The 25,087-nt window shown below is 35.1% G+C and overlaps 1 protein-coding gene across 3 annotated transcripts in view; it reads right to left on the reverse strand.

The window, feature by feature from the left end:
• uvrag (UV radiation resistance associated gene) overlaps positions 1-25,087 on the reverse strand; it is a 225,592-nt gene that overhangs the window by 140,309 nt on the left and 60,196 nt on the right. For 2 of the 3 annotated variants that reach the window (XM_087269117.1, XM_087269118.1), the window contains exons 7-8: positions 21,498-21,603; positions 5,689-5,815 (exon numbers count right to left, since the gene is read on the reverse strand). In XM_087269117.1, the coding sequence (XP_087125243.1) occupies positions 5,689-5,815; positions 21,498-21,603 (233 nt within the window). 3 annotated transcript variants of the gene reach the window in all.

The following is a 25,087-nucleotide window of genomic DNA, read 5'->3' on the forward strand; positions in this document are numbered from 1 at the left end:
CATTAGAATAGTTAGTTAGTTGGTTAGTTGGTTGGTACCTCAAATTAATTTCATTGCCCTGTAGAAATGGAATATAAAAGTTCACTTAATTTAATTTGAACATAAAGGTCCTTGTTCCAGTCTTTGTAAGTATTTGTTTTGGACAAAACCAAAAACTGTGCATAAATTATTAAAAACTGTATGTTTTTTCCAACAGTGTTATTGTTAACTAAAATTATTGTATCAAGTACTATATATATATATACACACACACACACACACACACACACACACACACACACACATGTATATATGTATATAAATATATATATATATATATATATATATATATATATATATATATATATATATATATATATATATATATATATATATATATATATATATATATATATAAATACATTAAAGTGAAACCGATTATGAAAAATAACAATGAAAAAATGAATAAAACATCATTAAAATAATAACTACATATTTATAAAAATTATATATATATATATCACATATTTTATAATGTATATAATTATATATTTTATTTAAAAAATAGTAGTTTAACAGTTTAACCCTTTGACTGCCAGCTCTTTGACGGTTTTAAATAATGGTTTACAAACACAGCATTGTTGGTTTACAAAAAAATCTAACAAGCATAACATGTTAACTAGAGACATTATAAGAAGTGCAATCTAAACAATTGCTTTCTTGGTGAGGTAGTTAAAAGGATATTAGAAATACAATAAATTTAATGAAAGAAAGACAGAAAAAAAGAAAGAAAGCCAAAAAGAAACAACAAAGAAATAAGAGAGAGAGAGAGACAGACAGAGAGAGAGCGTGAGAGAGAGAGAGAGAGAGAGAGAGAGAGAGAGAGAGAGAGAGAGAGAGAGAGAGAGAGAGAGAGAGAGAGAGAGAGAGAGCGTGAGAGTAGGTAAACTCAATTTTGTGTGTGTGTATGTGTGTGTGTGTGTCATGTATGTATTACTGTATTACCACAGTGACCAACTGTTGGTGTGAGTGTGTTTTTGTCAAACACTGTGGTCTGGAATGTTTGCGTTCTTATTTCTTAGACATCTAGTCAAAAAAAGACAAAGTCAGAGACAAAGAAAGAAAGAAAGAAAGAAAGAAAGAAAGAAAGAAAGAAAGAAAGAAAGAAAGAAAGAAAGAAAGAAAAAAAGAAAGAAAGAAAGATTGAAAGAAAGAAAAAAAGAAAGAAAGAAAGATTGAAAGAAAGAAAAAAAGAAAGAAAGGGAAATGAGAGAAAGAAAGAAACGAGAGAAAAGAAAAGAGAAAAAAAAAGAAAAAAAGGACCAATAACTCCAGCAGTGAGTGAAGCAGGGGGTTAAGCGGTGTGCCATCAACATCTCTTCCTCTCTCTCCAGTTTAAACACACAGTTTTTCATCTGCTCTACAAAAATCTGTCCCTGTATATGACTGTAAATGTGAATATGAACATGCCACTCCCTTCAGCTCCAGTCAGGACAGGCCAAGATCCTTCTCCACGTCATCCATCTACAACAGACCTTTTCCTGAACCCCAAATCCGTTGTTTGTTTCCACACACTAGGAGGTCACCAACACAATGCATTGTGGGATGCCAAGTGCCAGGCCACTCAATCATCCTGGGGTTGAGCAAGCATGTGCGTTATGTATTCTTTATGAAGCCACAATACGCAGCCCAGCCTTCAAGCCAAACAAGCGGCCAGCACATCAGTCAAGCTCACCTCTTCGCACCATACACAACACTGGGCAAATATAAAGAGCAGAAATCAAACATGAATGGCGGGGGGCAGTGACGAATGGGGCGGTAAGGAACTTAAGCTCCGGATAAACGCAGAATGTTCAATGTCCGCCTGCACAGTCTGGATCTTTGATGGAAGCAGTGTAGAGTAACAGAAGAGAATAATGAGAGCACTAAATCACAACAAACACGACTGCTGCTGGTGCTGCTGGTGGTGGTCTGGAGCAGCCAGAAGTGCCTTTTTCATGCAAAAAGATTTATCATTGTAGCAACTAAACATTTTTTCGAGCGAAATGTGAGCGGCATGCACTGGAAAAAAAAAAAGATTCATTGGATTTACTACATTGTTATTTTTTTTTTTAATGCAAGCAACTTATATAGGCTGAATATAAACAACCTAATTAAATTTAGTAATGTTCTTTATAAAGTACTAGAGACCCAGACTTAAGTATAAGTACAAGTGCTCTATCAAAAAAAGTGACTTGAGTAGAAGTTAAAGTGCTCTTTAAGCATCATACTAAAGTGGACGTACTAAAGTATTCAACATTGTTTGTACTTAAGTATTGCAGTTAGTTTATTTTAAAATTTACTACTCAAGTATTAAAAGTAAAATTATTGTGTAACGTAGTTATTAAAGAAAGCAGTCAAAAGACATCATATTTTGTTGTTTATTTTAAACATCTTTTTTGGGGCACGTGATTAAGCAAAACAAAAAAAAAACATGGCTTATGAAAACGTTTTTCTCTCACGCTTGAACCACAGATCTGAAAGATTATAACAGCTTTAACACACACCTTTGAAAGTTGTATGTCACAAAAACACTCAAAACACTATTGAAACCCATTTTCGGTGAGCAAACTACCAGTTGTAAACGGAGATCTAAAGATTCTACTGGAAGATGCTGGTCGCAATGGCACCCTCCATGCAGTAACCAAGAAAAAGGTCTATAATTGTAACGAGTAGAGGTGTGAATCTACACTGGTCTCACTGTTCGGTTTGGTCACGATTATCATGCCATTGATTTGTTTCATTTTAATATCTCGGTGCACTGATCATGCTTTCCATACACAATTAGATTTTTCTTCACAACAGATTGGTCATTGTCTTTACCTGCTCAACAGAAAGGGCTGCCATCGGCTTTAGAAATTAAAGCACTGTTCACCGATGGAGAGAAGAACAGCCACGGTTACAGTCTATATGCGCATAATACACAGTAATCACAGGTTATCCACAATAGACACAGTGAAGAAAACTTGCACCTCTGGCACGCTTGTGTCTGAATCCATAAGTATCACTTTAACAGCCAAGAGGAGAGAAAAAGTTACCTCAAAAACAGGCCAGGCCAGGTCAAATGTCCAAAGTGAGAGAGATGTAAAGATTGAGTTTTACAGCATTTCTCTGTAATAGTGAAATAGCGGCTTGTGTGCGGTGCCGCCTTTATTGTAGTAAGAGCGTTATTTACTCACCCTCGCCTCCTTTGCCATACTATTCTACTGCAACATCACGCATAGGAGATAAATGACGTCAGTACGTAATAACCGGTTATGATCTATTACTGTACCAATATCAATAATTTTGACACCCCTAGTAACAAGTAGAGATGCAGCACATAAAAAAATCTATAAGAGTAAAAGTATTAAACTCATTAAAAATATGTTCTGAAGTTAAAGTAGAAATTAAGAGGAAAAAACAATACTCCAGTAGAGTACAGATACTGCCTTTTCGTACTTAAGAACAGTAGTGAAGTAGTTCTACTTCGTTACTATACATCTGCTGTATGTGTTTGAGTCTCCTAAAGCATAATATGCTTGATTAAGTTAACTTAATCGATTTGTGTTGAGACATTATGAAGGAATTGAGTGGAACTCTTCATTTTTACAGCGTACTTGAATCAATTACAAAACCGTAAAATCAAATGTTTGCCAAGATAGGTGTGTAAAACTTGGCAAAGATTTTTTCAACAAAAATTTTTCATCTGCAAAACAAATGCTAGTAATGCCATACAGTACACATCATTTCTTGGTCAGCAGAGATGGATATCAAGTTGCAATGACATTCAGTAATAATCAAATCCACGACTATCCATATGTTCTGATTGGCTGCAATTGTGTCGTTTCCTACAACTTCTTCCATTTATGCAAGAACAGAAAAATGTCTTGAATCTGGACTCATGTTGTATGAAGGCAGGTTAGACGTAAAACAACTGCCTTGCTCAATTCTAGGCACGGAATCCCATTTACATGAGAATGTGGACAGCCGGCGTTTTAGATATGGAAATACATTTTAGCAGATGGAACTCTATATGGTTCCCTAAAGTGCACATGAACTTACATCAGTGAAAAACAAGATGAAGAGTTTCGCAACACATTCATTCTGACACACACTTCTGGAAGAGAACGCTGCCCGATTGCAGATGTGTGGGGATATTAACCATTGGTGTAACAACACTATAGAGAAAGAAGTTCGGAAATGTATATTTAGCTACAACTGGGTTTTACCCACAAAACTCTGTTAAATTTTTGCGGTTTGATTCAGTAAGGTACTGGATTTTGATTGGCAGCATATTCATGACACCAATTTCCCATTCCAGCACATCCCAAAGCTGGATTGAGATCTGGTGACTGTGGAGTGGTGTTGTCAAAAACATTGATACTTCGATAAGTATCGATACTGGAATATTAAAAACAATACAATCTTTCAGTTGGATAGTTTCAGTCCCGACTTTGCTATCTCACGCTCTCGCCACAACACAAACTCCTCGGTATTCAGTGAAAAGACAGCAAGGGCTGTTTTACCAGTTTTAGTTGAGAAGGCCTTTGGTTTGTGAACAACAGCTGTTTCGAGTCTCAGCTAGGTCAGTTGTCATTTCTGTGTGGAGTTTGCATGTTCTTCACGTGTTTGAGTGGGTTTCCTCCTGGTGCTCTGGTTTCCCCCACAAGTCCAAAGACATGTGGTACAGGTGAATTGGGTAAGCTAAAATTGTCCATAGAGTATGTGTGTGAATGAGAGCGTATGCAGCTGGAAACATATGCTGGATAAGTTGCCGGTTCATTCCGCTGTGGCGACCCAGTGTCTAAGCTGAAAAGAAAATGAATAAATGAATGAATGCTGTGACTTGACGCTTGTGTGGCGTCTGCGATTGGATGACTGGATGACAGTGAGAGTGAGATGAAGTATGACCGCATTTCTGAAAAATGTTTGAATATTGGCTCATCTAAATTGACCATTATCTCAATTGAAACTGGAATGGTGCCAGTCAGATGATGCAACTTTCAGTTTTGGAAAAAAAGCGCGTTCAGTGTTAAAACACTCAACACAAATAGTTGGTGGAAAAAAACACACACACTCGAAACACTCTTGTAGGCCTATCTGTTATTATTTATTTAACATTTAATACGCAATTATAAGTGCAAAAAAGAAAGGCATAACTTCAGAAAAAGTAATCATTGCAGTTTACGCAATTTCTTTGGTTGCTTTTTTCTCTGCAGTTGGCTTGTCATTTGTGCGGTATTGCTAAATCATGTTTGTTTTAATCGGAAAATACGTTTTTATAACTTAATTATTTTGAGTAATTATATATTATATGTGGCGTGGTTTCCTGGCAGTTTTGAAAATGGTAGCAAATATTGATATTTTTCTATTTTTATTGGTATCAAAGTTTCATAGTTATAAACTCCAGTATCTTGACAACACTACTTTGGAGCCCATTTGAGTACAGTGAATTCAATGTCACGTTTAAGACACTAATTTTAGTTGTAGCAAATGATGACAACTTTCAGCAGGATAACACGTCATCTTGCAAATAATCGGAAACTAGTGTAAATTTTAACTTTTGGGTGAACTATCCCTTTAATGAGCCGCTGAATTAGCAGGTTTTGTATCTACTAATGAGGTCATTTAAGTAGACACAGTGATGTTTTAGACCAAAGTGTGAAGTTGAATGGTGAATTTGATTACCTTTCTTAACAAGCTGTGCTCTCTCTTTCTGCATCACGTCCATTTCTCTCGTCAGCGCCTTCTTCTGTCTCTCCAACTCACACCTCAGAATCCCAATGCGCAGCTGCATGCACTCCCTTTCCTTCTTCTGCAGATGGATAAAAAGTGAAGGGTATGTCAATGTTATGGATTAAGAATTTCTGTTTAATAACATTTTTTTTATTTACTAGCTTATTTTAAAGACAACTACAAAAATATTACATTCATATCAAAGCATTTAAGTCTCTTTTGCAAAATAGAAAGTGTTTTGATCTGTTAGTTTTCAAAAAAGCATAAAAGCATGAATTATTTAAATACATTAATTTACCATTTACTATAGTCACGACCATGCAAACTACACAAATGGCATATTGTGAAATCTATATGCATGAGCAATTATGCAAACACAATGTTTCATAACAGAGTATTATCACCCCCTACTGGCCTGGCATGCATAAAATAATTAATTCATTTTATTTTTAGGTGGTCATTTTATTAATCTGGTGTCGCCACAGTGGAATGAACCGCCAACTTATCTAGCATATGTTTTATGCAACGGATGCCCTTCCAGCTACAACCCATCACTGGGAGGCCTGGCATGTATTTTCAGTTAATTTTGCATCATTCTGACAACATAATTTTGTTTGCTTTGTAAACTTATTAAGAACATGTGTGTAACAAAACTTTTATTTCATTAGATATCAGCAAAACATTTTTATATACTTTTTTATATTTTATAAAAAGCATATTTATTTAAAAGCAAACATGGCCAATTAAAGAAATAAATACTTTTTCAATAGAAACATTAAGGGTAGATATTCAATATGTCAATATTTATGTAAGATTTTCCTTCTAGCATGTACAGTTAAAGTCATAATTATTAGCCCCCCCATTGAGTTTTTTTTTATATTTTCCAAATGGTGTTTAATAGAGCAAGGAAATGTTCATAGTATGTCTTATAACGTTTTTTTTCTTCTGGAGAAAGTCTTATTTGTTTTATTTCGGCAAGAATAAAAGCAGTTTTTACTTTTTTAAAAACCATTTGAAGGTCAATATTATAAAGCCCCTTTAAGCTCTTTTTTTTTTCTCAATATTCTACAGAACAAACCATCGTCATACAATAACTTGCCTAATTACCCTAACCTGCCTAGTTAACCTAATTAACATAGTTAGACTTTAAATGTCACTTTAGCTGTATAGAAGTGTCTTGAAAAATATCTAATAAAATATTATTTACTGTCATCATGGCAAAAATAAAATAAATCAGTTTTTAGAAATGAGTTATTAAAACTATTATGTTTAGAAATGTGTTTAAAAAAACTCTCTCCGTTAAACAGAAATTAGAGGAAAACTAAACGGGAGCTAATAATTCTAACTTTAACTGTAATTAAGAATTGGCTTAAAGATGCTACTCTGAATTGCAAACAGTGGTATGAGATTATTGATGAAATCCTGCTGATAGAAGAGCTTACAATTACTGCTAAAGGTGAAAAACGCGCATTTAAAATGGACGTGATAAATAAAAAAGTGGCTGATAAATAAAGAAAATAAATTCATCCCAGTTAAGTAAACTGCAATTAAAAAAAAAAATTGTAACCAATTTGGCGTTGTTGCCAAGTTGTGCATGTTAGATTTTATTTAATTAGTATTTTGTTTGTTTTTATTTATAATTCTATGCACTGAGATAGGGCGACGCAGTGACACAGTAGGTAGTGCTGTCGCCTCACAGCAAGAAAGTCGCTGGTTCGAGCCTCGGCTGGGTCAGTTGGAATTTCTGTGTTGAGTTTGCATGTTCTCTCTGCGATTGCGTGGGTTTCCTCCGGGTGCTCCGGTTTCCCCCACAGTCCTAAGACATGTGGTACAGGTGAATTGGGTAGGCTAAATTGTCCGTAGTGTATGAGTATGAATCAGTATGTATGGATGTTTCCCAGAGATGGGTTGCAGCTGGAAGGGCATCCGCTGTGTAAAAAATGTGCTGGATAAGTTGGCGGGTCATTCCGCTGTGGTGACCCCGGATTAATAATGGTACTAAGCCGGAAAAAAAAAATGAATGAATGAATGAATGCACTGAGAAATGTGTATATTGTATGCAAGTATAATGCATCAATTATCCTTCTATCTACTATACATTTGATATGCCTATGTACAATATCTCATATTATTGTTCTTTGTTATTGTTTTTCTTTATCTGCATTGTTAAAATTGTATATTTAACTAAATAAAAGAAACATAAAAGAAATTACAATGAAAAATTCATTTTCGCCATCACAAGAATTGAATACATTTTTAAACACAGTCAAGCACAAAAATCCAAACTCCTCACTTTCGATCAGATTACTCTTCAATTTATAATGAGTCACCACAGCAGAATGAACCGCCAATTACTCTGGAATACGCTTTACTCGGCAAATACCCTTCCAGCACTGAGAGTAAACTTGGATGCAAAATATTTAACAACACAAATGTACAGTCTCAGTGAGCATAGAAGACATCCCCAAAAACAGACATTAACATAACTTTTCACTGCCCTGTAAAACACTTAAGAAGGAGAGCACAAGCCAGAAACACCGACATTAATGCAATAAAACAGCAAGGGCTGATTTTTTAAGCAGATTACGGCAGACATCAGTGCCAGATCTTCCCTCAGCTTCTCCAGCACCCAGTGCAGCACGGATGAGTCCATCACATCTATCTAATCTACATCTACAGCCCTGCGGCTTTCTGGACTGTTAGTGAGCCAAACGCACTAATGAGGACCAGTGATCTGACGAGAGTTAAAGTGGAATCGAGAGCAGATAGGAGAAGAAAGAGACAAAGAGAGAGAGAGAGAGAGAGAGAGAGAGAGAGAGAGAGAGAGAGAGAGAAAGAGAGATAAAATGAAGAGAAAGTTCACCACATCTTTTAACTCTATGATTGTGACTATGCTGGTGATGTCTATCATAAGCAGAAAACTAACTGCAAAGTTTAATGAGGAGCAGAGCAGCTCCAAATGTTCGATCTGCATGGAGAAACAGTAGTAGATCATAGAATTACTCGAAATAGTAGTAGTATATATACATTGGTAGCCGAAAGTATTAGTTGCAGATTTCTTGGCTGCACACCCATGGTGTGGATCTCCCATTCCACCACATCTCAAAGGTGCTCTATTGGATTGAGATCTGGTGACTGTGGAGGCCATTGGAGTACTCTCATTGTCATGTTCAAGAAACCAGTCTGTCATCTTTATGACATGGCACGTTATCCTGCTGGAGGTGTACAGCCATCATTAGCCCCTTTCACACATACAGACCTTTCCGGAAAATTGCCGGCAATTTTCCGGAAAGGTTGTATGTGTGAACAGGTCCTTTTTGAAAATACCGGTAAATTCTGAAAAACACATGCTGCGCTGTGTGAATGCAGAAGGAAGATTCCCGTAATAAGCGCATGCACGTCTAGAATGTGCTGACGTGAGACGTCTGCTTTAGCCAATCCCAACAGTCAGACGCATTTACGTCCGCGCGGTTTGTGAGGATAAAAGCCTTTGAATATTTTTCCAGACACATTTAGCTGATAGAAGTTAGTCAGATCACGTTTATATGTTCTTCTTAATGCCAACTGTGTAAATAATCATCGATGAGATGCTTATGATAAGCCGTTGTTTGTTTACGTTCGTGTGCCTGTGAAACAGCCTGTGAGCGCCAGCACACGCACATATTATGAACATCTCGACATGCGAAAGTGATCCTGCGAAAGTTGTTCACAATATTGATCATCCACAGAGTTTGTAATTTAGTCAAATGTTTACAAATACAAGCGCAGCCGTTTAAAGCTCATTTGTGGTGAATGATGTCAGAATTAACCGGTATTTTGGAATGGATGTGTGAATGCTCTTTTCCGGAAAATTTCCGTAACGTCCTCGCCTGTGTGAACAGCATTTTTTTGGATATACCGGTAAAGTCGTTCCGGAAATTTTCCGGATATTTACCGGTATCACTGTGTGAAAGGGGCTAATATGAATAGGCCATAAAATGGAAGAATGTTAGAAACCAGTAACCATTGACTTTCCAACATTTTTTCTAAATAACTTATTTTGTGTTTAACAGGGGATAGAAACGTAAACTACTTTGTGACAAGTGAAATTTCTGAAAATTAATTTTTGTGTGAACTACCCCTTTAAGAGAGGCTTCAGTTGTATTATAGTTTTATATATTATAGTATAATATAGCCATCATTATGAATGGACCATAAAATGGAGCAATCATAAAGAAATTTAAGGGTGACTTGGTGGCTCAGTGGTTAGCATGTTCGCCTCACTGCAAGAAGGTCGCTGGTTTCAGTCCTGGCTGGGCTAGTTGGCATTTGTGTGGAGTCTGCATGTTCTCCACATGTTGGCGTGGGTTTCCTTCTGGTGCTCTGATTTCCCCCAAAAGTCCACAGACACGTGGTACAGGTGAATTGAATTAACTAAATTGCCTGTAGTGTATGAGAGTGTGTGGGTGTTTCCCAGTGCTGGGTTGCAGCTGGAAGGGCATCCACATAAAAATTATGTCGGATAAATTGGCGGTTCATTCCGCTGTGGCGACCAAAGAAAGAAGGAAAATGAATGAATGAATGAAGGAATGAAATTTAAGTCATTTTTCATATAAAAGTGTGCTCAGACATAAACTGCCCACAAAAAAAAAAAATGCACACCTCTTAGAAAAGTATTTCAACACCCAAACCAATTTGATTGAACATATTTAATGTGTTTACAGTATATTTGATATGTATATTTATAAGTTATTCTACTATGTGTAAATGCCACATTTGTTTACACTATATGACTGCATAATTTGCTTAAATATTATAAACATAGAAAACTTGTAGCCTGCCTCACCACAATCACAGCACCTTTTTTTTATAGTGGCATCCAAATAATAAACACACATTTAAAATAAATCACATTTACTTTTTATTCTACAAAATGCAGTATTGCAATCATAACTTTGTTTATCTACAATGTTGATAAGTAAATAAAAGAAGTACAGTTCACCTCATCTGATAGAATTGCTGTGCTCAAAGCAACCATCTGCATGATTTATGAATTAGTACAATTTTATTGTGTTTTGGGGGCAAAAAAGTTTTCATTTTCAGATATGTTAGGTGTGCTAATAATTGGCCAACAGTGTATGTTTATTGCTATATCAGCTTCATTGACTTTCAAATGGCAGATATATTGACATTCCTGTTTCACATGAAGAACATTTAAAACATATAATAAATAGAATGAAAAACAGTATAGACATTCCATCAATTTTGATAAATATTGTAAAATAATTTATATTTATATCTTTAAAAGTTTGTCCAGATAATAAACTGATTCATAACATAAAAAAAATTAGCAGTCCAGATAAATGTTTTTTACAGTCTAGTTGCAGATCTAGTACTGCCATTTTGGAGCTTTTTCAGACTATATGGCCTATATGACACCGTTTATATGGCCTATTAGAGTCTTGATATAAAAGAGTAAATGCATTTTATGAATTTGCTTCAGATAATAGGTTATATTGACACTGTACCCATTCCGATGGACATTTTTTTTAATATAGATTGATTAAATAATGCCAGAGGGTAGGGAACTTGCCGCTCCCTGATTCTTTTCTTTGCCGGTGTCCGCTTGCTCATTATCATTAACACAATAAACTATATACAAACACTCAGAAATGCAATTAAACAGACTTACTGAAAAGATCTGCATTTGGTTTCATATTATACAGAAAATGTGAAGTGTCATGATTGAAATCTCTGAAATCTGCTTTGAGCAACATCTCAGGATCTTGTATTCTTGCAGTTGGCAGCTGAGGAAGTGTCACTCAGAGATTGGGAAGATTGCACCTGTATCTCCAGATAGCTTGAGCCCTCATACAGCAGGTGAAGAGCAAGAGTTTGCGTGTTTACTATCAATACCACTGGCACGAAAAACACCACTTTTCACACATAGCACACTCTGCAATGCTCCAAAACTGCACACATGCATGTCACAAGATGTTTCTGAGAACCAAAACTATGGGCACATAGACTCACCGGCCTCTTTATTAAGTACACCTTACTAGTACCAAGTTGGACCCCAATTTGCCTTCAGAACAGACTTAATCCTTTGTGGCATAAATTCAACAAGGTACTGGAAATATTCCTCAGAGATTTTGGTCCATATTGACATGATAGCATCAAGTAGTTGCTGCAGATTTGTCTCCCGTTCCACCACATCCCAAAGTTGCTCTATTGGATTGAGTTCTGGTGACTGTGGAGGCCATTTGAGTACAGTGAACCCATTGTCATGTTCAAGAAACCAGTCTGAGATGATTCAGGCTTTATGACATGACGTGTTATCCTGCTGGCGCATTATCCTGCAGCCATCAGAAGATGGGTACACTGTGCTCATAAAGGGATAGACATGGTCAGCAACAATACTAAGGTAGGCTGTGGCGTTGACACGATGCTTTATAGGTACTAATGGGCCCAAAGTGTGCCAAGAAAACATCCCCCACACCGTTCCACCACTATACCACCAGCCTGACATGTTGATAATAGGGAGGTCGGATCCATGCTTTCCTGTTGTTGATGCCGCAGCAGAAATTGAAACTCATCAGACCAGACAACATTATACCAATCTTCTACTGTCCAATTTTGGTCAGCCTGTGCAAATTGTAGCCTCAGTTTCCTGTTGTTAGCTGACAGGAGTGGCACCCAGTGTGTTTTTCTGCTGCTGTAGCCCATCTGCCTCAAGGTTAAACATGTTGTGTGTTTAGTGAGTCTTTTCTGCATACCTCGGTAGTAACAAGTGGTTATTTGGGTTACTTTTGCTTTTCTATCAGCTCAAACCAGTCTGGCCATTCTCCTCTGATCTTTGGCATCAACAAGGCATTTGTGTATACAGAACTGCCGTTCACTGTATATTTTCTCTTTTTCGGACCATTCTCAGAAAACCCTAGAGATGGTTGTGCGTGAAAATCCCTGTACATCAGCAGTTTCTGAAATACTCAGACCAGACAGTCTGGCACCAACAACAATCCCATGTTCGAAGATTCTGTTGCTCGGTTTGAACTGCAGCAGATCGTCTTGACCATGTCTACATGCCTAAATGCATTGAGTTGCTGCCATGTGATTGCCTGATTTGCGTTAACGAGCAGTTGGACAGGTGTACTTAATTAAGTGACCTGTGAGTGTAATTTAATACTGTTAAGTCAATAGTTTACAATGTGTAAAGATTGTATCAAATTACCATAAAATTACAATTGTATATTTCTTTTATTGTATTTGACCATTTATTTATTGATGTATATTTACATAATGCTAAAAAATATTAATAGTAGTAATAAGTAATTTTTTGGCTTAATTTATATCAACTAACCTCTCTGTATTACACCTCTTAAAAAAACTGACTGAACATAAATCTGTCCAATTAAACCATTCAATACTCCACAGTTTACCAGTGTTTAGAATATATTTTGGCTTCAAACACATCGACTAAAAGCCCCAAATCTCCAAAGCACACAATTCACATCACAGCTTGCTTTACTCGCCACTAATAAGAAAGTCTTGAATAATTCAATTAGCTATATTACAGTATAGCCAGCTGATTGATTGCTGGAAAGACGCTAACAGGCACAAAACTGACCCGAGGCCAGAGAGAATTGACACCACGGCTGTTGGAGAGGCGAACAACCTGATCTGCAATCAGCTTCAACCACCTTAAGCCTGAAGGTAAACTGGAAACAGATTCTGGCTCATTAAGCGCAGTAACTGATCCACTTTGCAGGAGTTTCAGAAACTCGCTGACCTTTATTGTGATCCAGGTAGAGCTTGTGTGATTGAGGAAGAGTGTCAGCTATTAGTGTAAGCGGATACTGAGGTCTGACTCGTGGAGAACTCCCGAAACTTTGCCAGTTGGTTTTTTGGAGAGGAACAGACTTCAGATTCATTCAGAAAGACGTGACAAACTGCCTGAGGTAGACGTGCAATAGCATTCCCAACATATGTGGCCTTCAGATGGAGATTGTAACTCAAATTAACTTGTATTTCCTGCATGTCATATAGTGTTTGGTGTGTTTGTTCATAACATGTGCTTCTCCATAATGCATTGGCAACTTTTACATTTATAATCACTGGCTTATTTGCAGTTGAGCAAGAGATTGATTTGTGCTTTTGCATTGGTAGGGCTCTGTGATTTTCACAATGCCAAGTGTGGGTCTCTGCAGGTCAGTAATTGGCATGCCAAAGGGTAGGAGGGCTGCACAATGTATGGGTCATGTCAAAGAACAGGAGGTGCTGCAAAATGTATGGGTCCTGCCAAAGGGTAGGAGTCGCTTCAAAAAGTTTGGATCGCGCCAAAGGGTAGAAGATGATGCAAAATGTATGGGTCGTGCCAAAAGGTAGGTGGTGCTGCGAAATTTATGGGTCCTGCCAAAGGGTAGAGGTTTGGCCAAAATGATGGGTCCTGCCAAAGGGTAGGATGAAAGCCAAAATGTATGGGTCCTACCAAAGGCTAGGGGGTGTGGCCAAAATATTGGGTCATGCCAAAGAGTAGAAGGTGAGCCAAAATGTATGGGTCCTACCAAAGGCTAGGGGGTGTGGCCAAAATAATGGGTAATTTCAAAGAGTAGAAGGTGAGCCAAAATGTATGGGTCCTGCCAAAGCGTAGAGGTGTGGCCAAAATTATGAATCGTGCCAAAGGGTGGGACGCAAAGCAAAACGTATGGGTCCTATCAAAGGGTAGGGGGTGTGGCCAAAATAATGGGTCATGCCAAAGGGTAGAACGTGAGAGAAAAAGTATGGGATGTGCCAAAAGGCTTTTTTAAATAATGATACAAATAAAATAACAAACATATTAGAAATTATTTTTAAAAAAGAAAGTCATATTTAACTAACAAAATGACAACATTTTTGAAAACAAAATTGAAATGAAAACAGAAAAGTATTATACAAATTATAATTCAATTAAAAAATAAGAATTTTAAAAAAAAGAGTTTCAAACTTATGTTATTTCACCTGGTTGCTGAGAAAATATTCTACAAGATCAATTAGTTTATCATAAACCTTTTAAAAAAAGAAATTATACAAAAAAAATAAAAGGACAAACATATTAGAAAAAATAAAAGCAATAGTCATACTTGACCAACTTGAGTTGATACTTGATCAACTTGAGTTGACCAAAAAACTAAAGCTTTAACTAAAGCTGAAATGAAAACAGAAAAAAAAAACTTCTTCTACATTTAGACACATTCATATGTTATATTTTAAACTGCATAACAATTAGGTAAGCAACAATTATAGATTATGGATTTTGGTTGTACGATATATATATATATATATATATATATATATATATATATATATATATATATATATATATATATATATATATATAAACTTTTAAAATTATTTTATTTCACCTAGTTGCTGAGAAAATATTTTACAAGATCATTAAATTTCACAAACCTTGTTTAAATAACAATACAAATAAAATGACAAACATATTAGAAATTATAAAAAAAGAAAGTCATATTTAACTTACAAATTGACAAAAAGACTAAAGGTTTAACTAAAGCTGAAATGAAAACAGAAAGAATTCTACAAATTTTCACTCAAATTTAAAAAAAGACTAAAGACTTTTAAACTTATTTTATTTCATCTACTTGATGAGAAAATATATTACACTTAGTTTAACATAAAACTCTTTAAATAAAATAAATATAAAAATAAAATATAAAAATATATTAGAAAATATAAAAAAGAAAGTCATATTTCACTAATTAATTGACCAAATAACTGTATACTACTCTATATACTAATGATATTACAAAATGACACACACAAAAACCTGATTCCTTTTAATTCTTTATATATTCTAATTAAAACACTTAATGTGAGTAAGGTCTATGTATCATAAAAATCCATTTTCTAGCAAACTCTTCACTTCTTTATAGTTTAACTGTTTTTTAAACCTTTTAATACTGCGTTTCCTTTCAACTATAAAGAAATGCTAGTCTAGATAGCTTATCAAAGGCTGGTTTATACTGCCATCTCTCATGAAAGAGTCGTTTTGTGGGCCTGGAAAGACAATATCCCCACTACAGAGTGAAGGATTTCATTTTAAATTGAGTTTGACAATCTGCTATAAAATTCTGTCAAGCATACAGCAACTGTAAATTTAGCCGTTTATACTTGCAGAGGTGCTTTACAGAATCTTAGCATCAGCCCTATGTGCCAGGTGCAGAAAAAAAAAATGAGAGAGAAAACCCAACAGGATTTATGAAGTCAGAGAACACAGAAAGTATTCAGAATATATAAAAATAATCCTGACGGAATATGAGCACAGGGGCAGAGCTGAGCTGTGTCCAAAACTGTCTACGCACCATATATCAAATGTCCGAATTCTGCAAACAACTTCATTCTTGACATTCGTTCACAATATTTTATAGACAATTCACTCAGATTTTAAGTGTACATCTGCTGTTGAAGAGTCAAAGAGAAAAAAGCAAAAAGAGAAGAAACACTTGCAAATATCATTCATTATTACACCTTTAAGGCTTGAAGCTTACGCTGCTTTTCTGAACCAATAATCGGAAACAGAAAGCAGTTGAAGGATGGCATGTTTAAATCAAATATTTATCTGACTCCATTGTAATTAATCTGACTCCATTAAAGTTATCATCATTGATAAAGAGAAAGAATCTCAAAGCTTAAAGCAGGAAAAGTCGTTTAAGTTACATGATCAAATATACAGACATAAGAATGAAACAAACTAACATACTGTATAAAGAAATTAGCTGTAACGTATGCACTGCTGAGCAACAAAGACAGTGAAACTGCCTTTGTTAGCATATGAGGCTACGCACTGGTGTGCGGGAGATGCAGAGTAAAAGCCATTCTCCCAGATCAACACTTACCTCTCCTTATTATACCCTGAGCAAAGCATTGTCAAACATGAGTGAAAACCAACCCCCCAAAACCAGCTGAACATGAGAGCAAAGTTGAGGAGATAAAGTGGGGGAGAAGAACATTAACACACTCTCCTCAGGTCATGACTCAACAATAGTAAATATATTGTAGATTGAAATACAATTAATCAATGTCTCTGTTGAATTCATCACTACAACACTGAAGTCATAAACTGTCAAATGACACCAAACATGACTAAGTTATCTGAAAGAAGAACACAAGTAGATGAATTGTGTATGGTGAAGAGCACATGGTTACTCTAAGCAAATGGCAAAGATGTGTATCGGAGCTGTGAGGAACTCTGCCTCACCAGGAGGACCCATCCCATGCTTCGAATGTCTCAGTAGTCCTTCATTAGCATAGAAGGAAAAGTATATAATATTTTCTCAGCATACACACTTACTTTACGTCATGTAAATAGCAAATGCGCTTATGGTGCGCCGTAACTGGCTCTTAAACGGAATGGGAGATGAGACTCTGATTGGTTTATTCTCAAAACACCTATAACTAATTAGGAAAATAAGCTCAACCCTTTTAGATCATGTGCCATGGTGCAAAGCGGATTTTTCCATCCTAATATTAGCAAAAGTGGATTCTGACATGCCCTGAAAGCGCTTGCGCCCTGCACTTTGCACACGGACTGTCAAAATAGAGCCCTACGTCATCGATGATGTGACTGTTAAAAGTGATGTCGCAGCTTTAGTTTCGGGCTCAGGCGATTTGGGGCACTTACACTTGTGAAACAAACTGGGAAATGCACCCGGGCATGGTTCGGATAGCATAGTGTGAGTAAGCCCTAAGGATTTTTTCTAATGGCCCAGTTACTTCTGTAATAGGTTCTTAATGGAAGATCATGTAAAGCAGTGGTCACCAAACTTGTTTCTGGAGTCCTGCAGATTTTAGCTCCAACCCTAATCTAACGCACCTGATCAAGCTAATCAAGATCTTACTAGGTATACTTGAAACACCCAAGCAGGTGTGTTGAGGCAAGTTGGAGCTAAACTCTGAAGGGACACCGGCCCTCCAGGACTGAGATTGGTGACCCCTGATGTAAAGGGATGTGTTGCTTTAGTTTTCTTTCCCTGATTAGAGAATTTTTCTCTAATCTGAATTCTGAGAACAGATGTTTTTGTATCTCTTTGCAATAAAAAATTATTCAGTATATAAAAAAAATAAGTTTTGACATTGATTATTGGTTATTGGTCATCAAATTGTCGATACCGATACCCTGCATTCGATACCGGTTCCGAACGATACGTTTTTCAATACTTTTATTTTAAGAAATATATTTTAACAAGATTACATAACACATAATCTCAGAGAAGCTTTGGTTTTATTTTTTCAGGATGTTTGTGACACTTTTCACAGCAGGCTTATCTCTAAGACCAATAAACAAAGGAACAAAAGCACAAAATGAACAAAGTGTAGTTCACACAATATATAAGTGCAAACAGTTTTAATAAAGTTCAAGCAGTTTTCAGTCAATCCATTTTAAGTATTTGTGAGGCTTACTGCTGTTTAAAGGTTTAGTTCACCCAAAAATTTAAATCCTGTCATTAATTATTTTCAAATGTCATATTTTGGATTTAATCTAAGAGCTTTCGGATCCTCTCATAGATAAATCGTTGAATAAAGTTGTTTTTGTGTACTTTGCACACAGGAGTATTCTCGCAGCTTCATATAATTATGATTGAACCACTTATATCACATGGACTTATTTTGACTATGCTATGTTTTTGGTTCCTTTCTGGGCATTGAAAAATGCATATCCAGTAAATCTAATCTTTCTCCACAGTAGAAAACGGCAGCAAACCTTTAACAATAAAATTGTAACGGTCCTGTGTCTTTCATCTTTCAGCAGGAGCAGAGACTATAACATTAATTTGGAAAAAACATGAAAGCTAAACTGTTAATGCAGCCAAGGATAAGGACATTTAAATAAGATAAGTTTAATGGAAGGTAAATTTCATCATTTACTGTTAACCTTAAAGCATTTTAGTATCAACTTAGCTAGGTAACACAGCGTACATTAGGTCCAAAAAAAAGGGATTAATAAATGTACCCAGCACAAACCCCGTTTACACTGTCAGGTCTTGATGCTCAATTCCGATTTGTTGCCTATATCAAATTTTTTTGCTTGTCCGTTACACGTTCTTTTAGGGTGTACTCACACTAACAGTGGGCCTGAGCGTGGTTTACTTGGGCTTTGGCGTGGTACACTAGTGTGTCAGTGCAAAACGCACCTAACCTCGAAACTGAAAGCGAGACATGACTTTTAAGGGGCTGTTTCATATGGATTTATTAATCATTCATACTGTTCAGTGAACGCAAACTGTCATAGTTTATTAAAGATGCAAACCCCTCACTGCACGACAGCTGCGCACCTTCAGCAACCTCATAATTCCTGCAGCACGAGGACTTTATGACTGTTTATGAGCGTGAAAAGTGGCAGACCTGTTGGGCGAGTTCTGCCATCTGTGCCACACTAGTCACTGCGAAATATGCAAAGAGTAGTATAAGCAGTAAATGGTTCAGTCCTGATTTACCCCCACGCAGTTTATGTAATGGTATAGCCCTGATGTGTGTGTGTAGTTGAAGATGTGTGCGCACTGGTGTTAGAGAAAATAAGTTGTTCTATGTGTAGCTCGCAGTGCTTGTACTAATAGCGTCAAAAAGCAAAAGTTACAACACGAAGTTCGCCCAATTTTAAAATGATTTTGAGGCGGAGGAGGTGGGAAAGGGCCGTCATGTCTGTTTACCTTTCGGAGCCCCAGCCATCGCGCAGTCATCCTCATCAGTCACGGGGAATGACGCTTGTGGTGGGCACGTTGTTATGATGACTGCGCCGGCGTGATCTTGCAGTCAACAATGCAAAAATGTTTTAAAGTGTAGTGTACACATGACAGCCTCACATTTGAAGAGCTCTGAGCGAGTGGGCTTAAACTATAGATTTTCAAGACAGCCTCGCTGCTGCTAATCACCAGCATTTGATCCGGGCACGTTAAGGATGCCGCAGGTTTTCTAGCTTACTGACGTCGACAAGATTATACCCTTGGGTATCGAAATTTGGTACCGAACGAAAATGATTTTTTCGATACTCGATAGTATCGAGACAATTCTGTCAGTGCTTAAAAAGTATGGAACTCGATACCCAGCCCTAGTCATCAGCCCAATTGGGTAGTTTTATTTGCACATAGGAAAATTAAGACCTGTTTAAAATGATTTAAGTCCTACAACACTAAATTTTTTTTAAACACTAAAGTCTTTTTAAGGCCTAAAATTTTATTTCTGAAATTTAAGACATTGAGACTTTAAAGTCCCGCGTAAAATAAAAAAAAAAACTGATAAAATAAAAAAAACTTTTGACTTTCTCTGAATATAGCAGGGTTATCAAGAGTTGTACAGCAAATTCCCATGCATTTTTGACAATGTTAGCAAGTCCGTGTATTTTTTATTATGGACACTAAGATTTCCCCCGAGGTTGGACAACTGGTTGGAATTCAATTAGCTTCATCCATTTTGGTAAAAATCAGGTTTACAATAAATGGCAATATTAAGGCTTTTTCTGAAACATGGGACCCATTTAGAATTTTATTTTCTGAGCATGTCAGTATCTCTACAATATGTCAAACTAAATCTTATGGCCTTTTAAGTGCAAATGTAATTAGGTACTTTGTATAAATACCTGAGGATTAATGTTTGTAATTTTGGGTAATCAAGGTAAACAGTATTTGTGTTCTGTACAGTTTTTTTTTTTTTTAATTTATTGATTTTTGTTTTTTTTTATTTTTGCAATTTATTTATTTAATTTGTTTTTGTTTGTTTTTTCTTTTCTTTTTTTCTTTTCCCCAATGTAATTTCTACTTGTTTAGATGGTAGGGTTGGGAATAATATTTGTTTAAATTTCTCTGTAAAAAAAGCTTTGTTATATCTGTAAAAGTTTAATAAACAGATTAAAAATGAAAATAAATAAATAAATAAATATTTTATCTAACCTAGCTGCCCAAAAAAAATTTAGAATACAATTTAGTTTAACACAAACCTTTTATTTTAAATTAATATAAAAATAAAATTAGGACAAAAAAAATTGACAAAAAAAATTAAAGCTTTAACAAGTTTAAATGAAAAAAAACATGATACTAATGATACAAAAGAAGAAAAAAAATCTATATTATCCAATAATACATTAAATAAGAAACCAAAATAACATTTTAATTTATGAAGCAAAAAAAGGACTGGAAAAATGTGGATGACAGACTGTTCTCTGGCTCACACTAATTCACTCACTCATTCAGAATTCACTCACTCATTTCAGCTTTTACACACGTGACTACTGTCTTTCAAATTATGGTTGCACTTCAGATTTGAAGAACTTCTATTCAAAAGTAATCAATCAAATAATTTTAAAGAATAAGACTGCGCTAAAAATAATCCATAGATACTGTATAGTGCAAACTGAATGAAAGGTATGTTTGGCTTTGTGTTTTATTTTTTATCTGTTGGGAAAATATGTATTTTAACGCAAGATTATTTGCAAAGCTCTTTTGTGTTTAATGTTTTACAAAGTATTTTCTCTTTGCGTCCCATATATTAGAGTAATATTCTAGTCTTTAATACTGTCGTGGAATCACTTGTCTTAAGATGGTGTGGTTATTTATAATCTGCTGAAAGTTTATTGTTAATTCTAATAACCTGCTATTTAATATTCGATGAATGAAAAAAGACTAACTCATGTAAAGCACCTTGGGACATGCACTAAGAAGGGCTAAGTGAATGAGAGAAGTAGTACGGTTTTATGATACAGCTCACTGGTTTGATTTGCTGGCTCTCACCTTTTCCGTGCAGGACGCTGTTGTCCTCAGTTTCTCTTCAATTTCCTTCCCAATCTTCTGAACAGTCACCTGAGTCTGCTTGATGGCTCTCTGGGCCATGCGCAGCCTGTGGAAGGAAACACACAAAAACACTAATGAGAATCTGAGACAGAACTGACTTTAAGGTCTGGAGCCCAATGACTTCATGACATTAATGAAGACTGAAGTATGTAATAAAATACTTTCAGAGCATGAGGAAAAACACTACGAATACAAAACCAAGACAAAATGAATGTTCTGTTGTGTTCATCTCACTGCTGATCTATCTACATAAAATCATGCAAATGTCTATTATTTTCATTTAGGTAAACTTAAAGAAAAAATAACTAATGCTAGCACAAAAAATATATATATAAAATATAATGACATTTTAAAGACTACAAAACAAAAGATTATGGTCATAAATCATCATATGACAGATAACATCGTCATTATATTTTATATATCATGATATTAAGTTATAATATCAAGTCTTTATAAATATCAAGTCATCAATATCATAAATATTATAAATATCAAGTGTTATTATTTTACATATCGTAATATTTACATACAAACTTGATACATAATATCGAAATTTTATGTAAAATAATATAGATTTTACAGTTTATTTTTAGAAAAAAAGAAATTCAGGACACATTTATTTTATTTCAGGGAGCAAAAAAGATTTACATTTGACATAAACCTTTGGAAATGATTATCTTGTTAATATTGTGATTTTCTACTTACAGTACATGCTTCAGAATAATGACATTGAAAATTCTAATTGCAAATTTTAAATTCTATTTTACACATGCAGAGTTATAATATGATAAGAGGGTTATAATATGATATAAAAACAAAGAAACATTTTAGAAACAGTTGAAGTCAGAATTATTAGCCCCACTGTTTATTTTTTCCCCGATTTCTGTTTAATGGAGAGAAGATTTTAACACATTTCTGAACATAATAGTTTTAATAACTCATTTTAAATAACTGATTTATTTTATCTCTGCCATGATAACAGTAAATAACATTTGACTAGGTATTTTTTAAGACACTTCTATACAGCTTAAAGTGACATTTAAAGGCTTAACTAGGTTAATTAGGTTAACTAGGCAGGTTAGTGTAATTAGGTAAGTTACTGAATAACCATGTCGACGTTTGTTCTGCAGACTATCGAAAAAAAATAACTTAAAGGGGCTAATAATTGACCTTTTAGCCAAAATAAAACAAATAAGAGTTTCTCCAGAAGAAAAAATATCATCATACACACTGTGAAAATGTCCTTGCTTTGTTAAACATCATTTGGGAAATATTTAAAAGTTTAATAATAATATTGATAATTTTATGCTTTAGGAGAGTCAAAAAAGGTACATACAGCAATCAAATGAAGGACGACAGTGGACAAAAGTGCAAACCCACACTCAGATGTAATGGAAACAGAACTTGCGCGTGAAGAGCAGATGATCTCACGTGGTGACCGATTTTATATTTATATTTGCATTAAACAGAGAACAAATAAACCCAGAGCTTGTGAAAGAACCGCTGGACTGAAGGTAGGTCAGACGTTGTTTTTGCATTGTTTGTTTACTGCCCAAAGGCAATGAGCTTGTTAAGATAAACTCTAATAAATAACAGCATTGCTAGGAGATTAATAACACAGCAGATGGATCTTCTTATTGAGCACCATGGTTCTCATTTGGTGCCTCGTTTTCTGAATCATCTGGTTTTACAACTACACCAAATGGTTTTAATATTACATTGTTTTAATCACAGTGGTATGGTGAAATTCTAAATTCACCTAAAGGGCATTGTAGGGCATGTAGGTTTTATAATTCTGTCAAATCAGCACTGTAAAAAATACTGGGTCGCACACAATGCCTTCATGTTGTCCCAACACAAATTTATTAAGTTAACTGCATTTAAAAACACAAAACAATTAAGTTTAATGGGGAAAAAAAACGGATAAATTTCGTTGATTCAGCTCATTTTAAATAAGTCGTTTAAACAAGCAACAGAATTTTTTTTGAGGAAAATTATAAAAATGTTATATTTTAATAAATAATAATAATAATGATTTTCAAATAAAAAAAGCATAATATTTTCCAGAATTTGAGTCGTGTATGAATTTGTTGCAACTTATACATCCAAAGCAACTAAAATTTGAATGTCAATCAAAAAAGGAATACTATGTAATGTAATCCGATGCGATTTTAGCTCAGTTCAACATATTTTACAGAAAAAGTTCTTACAGAAAAGTGTACATATTGGTGCGTTTAATATAATGTCTGCAATATTGACAATAAAATAAAATCATAATATATTTGGGATTTTTTAAAATGATAATTGACTGGTTAAGACCAGTTTTGTAATGAATAATAATAAAAATGGCACAAAAACCATCAGTTGGTAGCATCAAGCTTCTGTCTAAATCTGTGATTTGTGGAATAATTCACTCCAAACTGTTAACTTTAGAGCTAAGCAAGTTACCATCTTTATGCCGGAAAACAAAAAGTCAGAACTGTGTCTGAAATAAGCCTGGCCAATTAATAAAAAAGTAATCAAAGTCGACATTCAGAACTTATAATAAAACATTTTTTCCAGTTCGATTTTTCCAATTACTTTCCCTACCACGTGTGGAGTCACGTGACCCCGCTCTGTTTATACTTCTGCGTTGAGCACATGCATATGTTCCACAGCCCTCACATGGTCAGAGACCCCTCACCATGGCTGACACCGACGCTGACACACACCTCTCAAAAATGTAACTACATATTGCGACAATGCATAGTGCAAGCTCTGTGATTGGTCAGCTTACAAAAGATGCAAGAAATGCACTGTTTAAAATATTATTAACAGAATATACAAGAGTTATTTTATTTAGAAAAGTTACTGCTTTTCTTCTACTTTTATTTTCCAAGTGCAAGTTATTTAATTTCACTTTTTATAAAAAAATAAGCGACTACTGGTTTTATTCAATGTGTGTTTTAGTTGTTCAACATTAATGTTCAATAAATAATCATAGATGGCAGATAGTAGTGTGTGTTTTTTTCAGTTCTTTTAAAAACAAGTAATGCACCCTTCTTTCAAAAATCTCTGGGAGCATATTTACTGTACAAAACCTGTCCGAACTATGAGGGCGAAAAAATTAAATGAATACATAAAACATGTGTTCCTTAATCATAATCGAGTTAAAATGTTCAATTAATCAAGCTTTAGATTTTAGGCTAAATTGCTCCTAGTCCTAGTCTGAAATGCGACTGATTTACTATTTCTTGTTAGCTGAACTGTAGTAAAAACTCATCACATCCTCAATAGTCCTTATATACGTAGTATTTGTCCCCTAACTTAAATTATAATGATATTCAAACATCATTCAGGTAGGCTTCATTGAGCAGTAAACACTTGAGGACTCTCAAAACATTCTCCTTTTTTTTTTTTGTATGTTTGCAAAGTGAGTGACATATTCGATAACAGCAGCTCTCACATCATAAAAACAACATTGCAGACAATAAATCTCACACAATCCTATTAAAAAATAGTCATTGTTATTGTTTGAGAATTTCAGC

This window comes from Danio rerio, chromosome 10, assembly GCF_052040795.2.
Source record: "Danio rerio strain M-AB ecotype USA chromosome 10, GRCz13ab, whole genome shotgun sequence".
Lineage (NCBI taxonomy): Eukaryota > Metazoa > Chordata > Actinopteri > Cypriniformes > Danionidae > Danio > Danio rerio.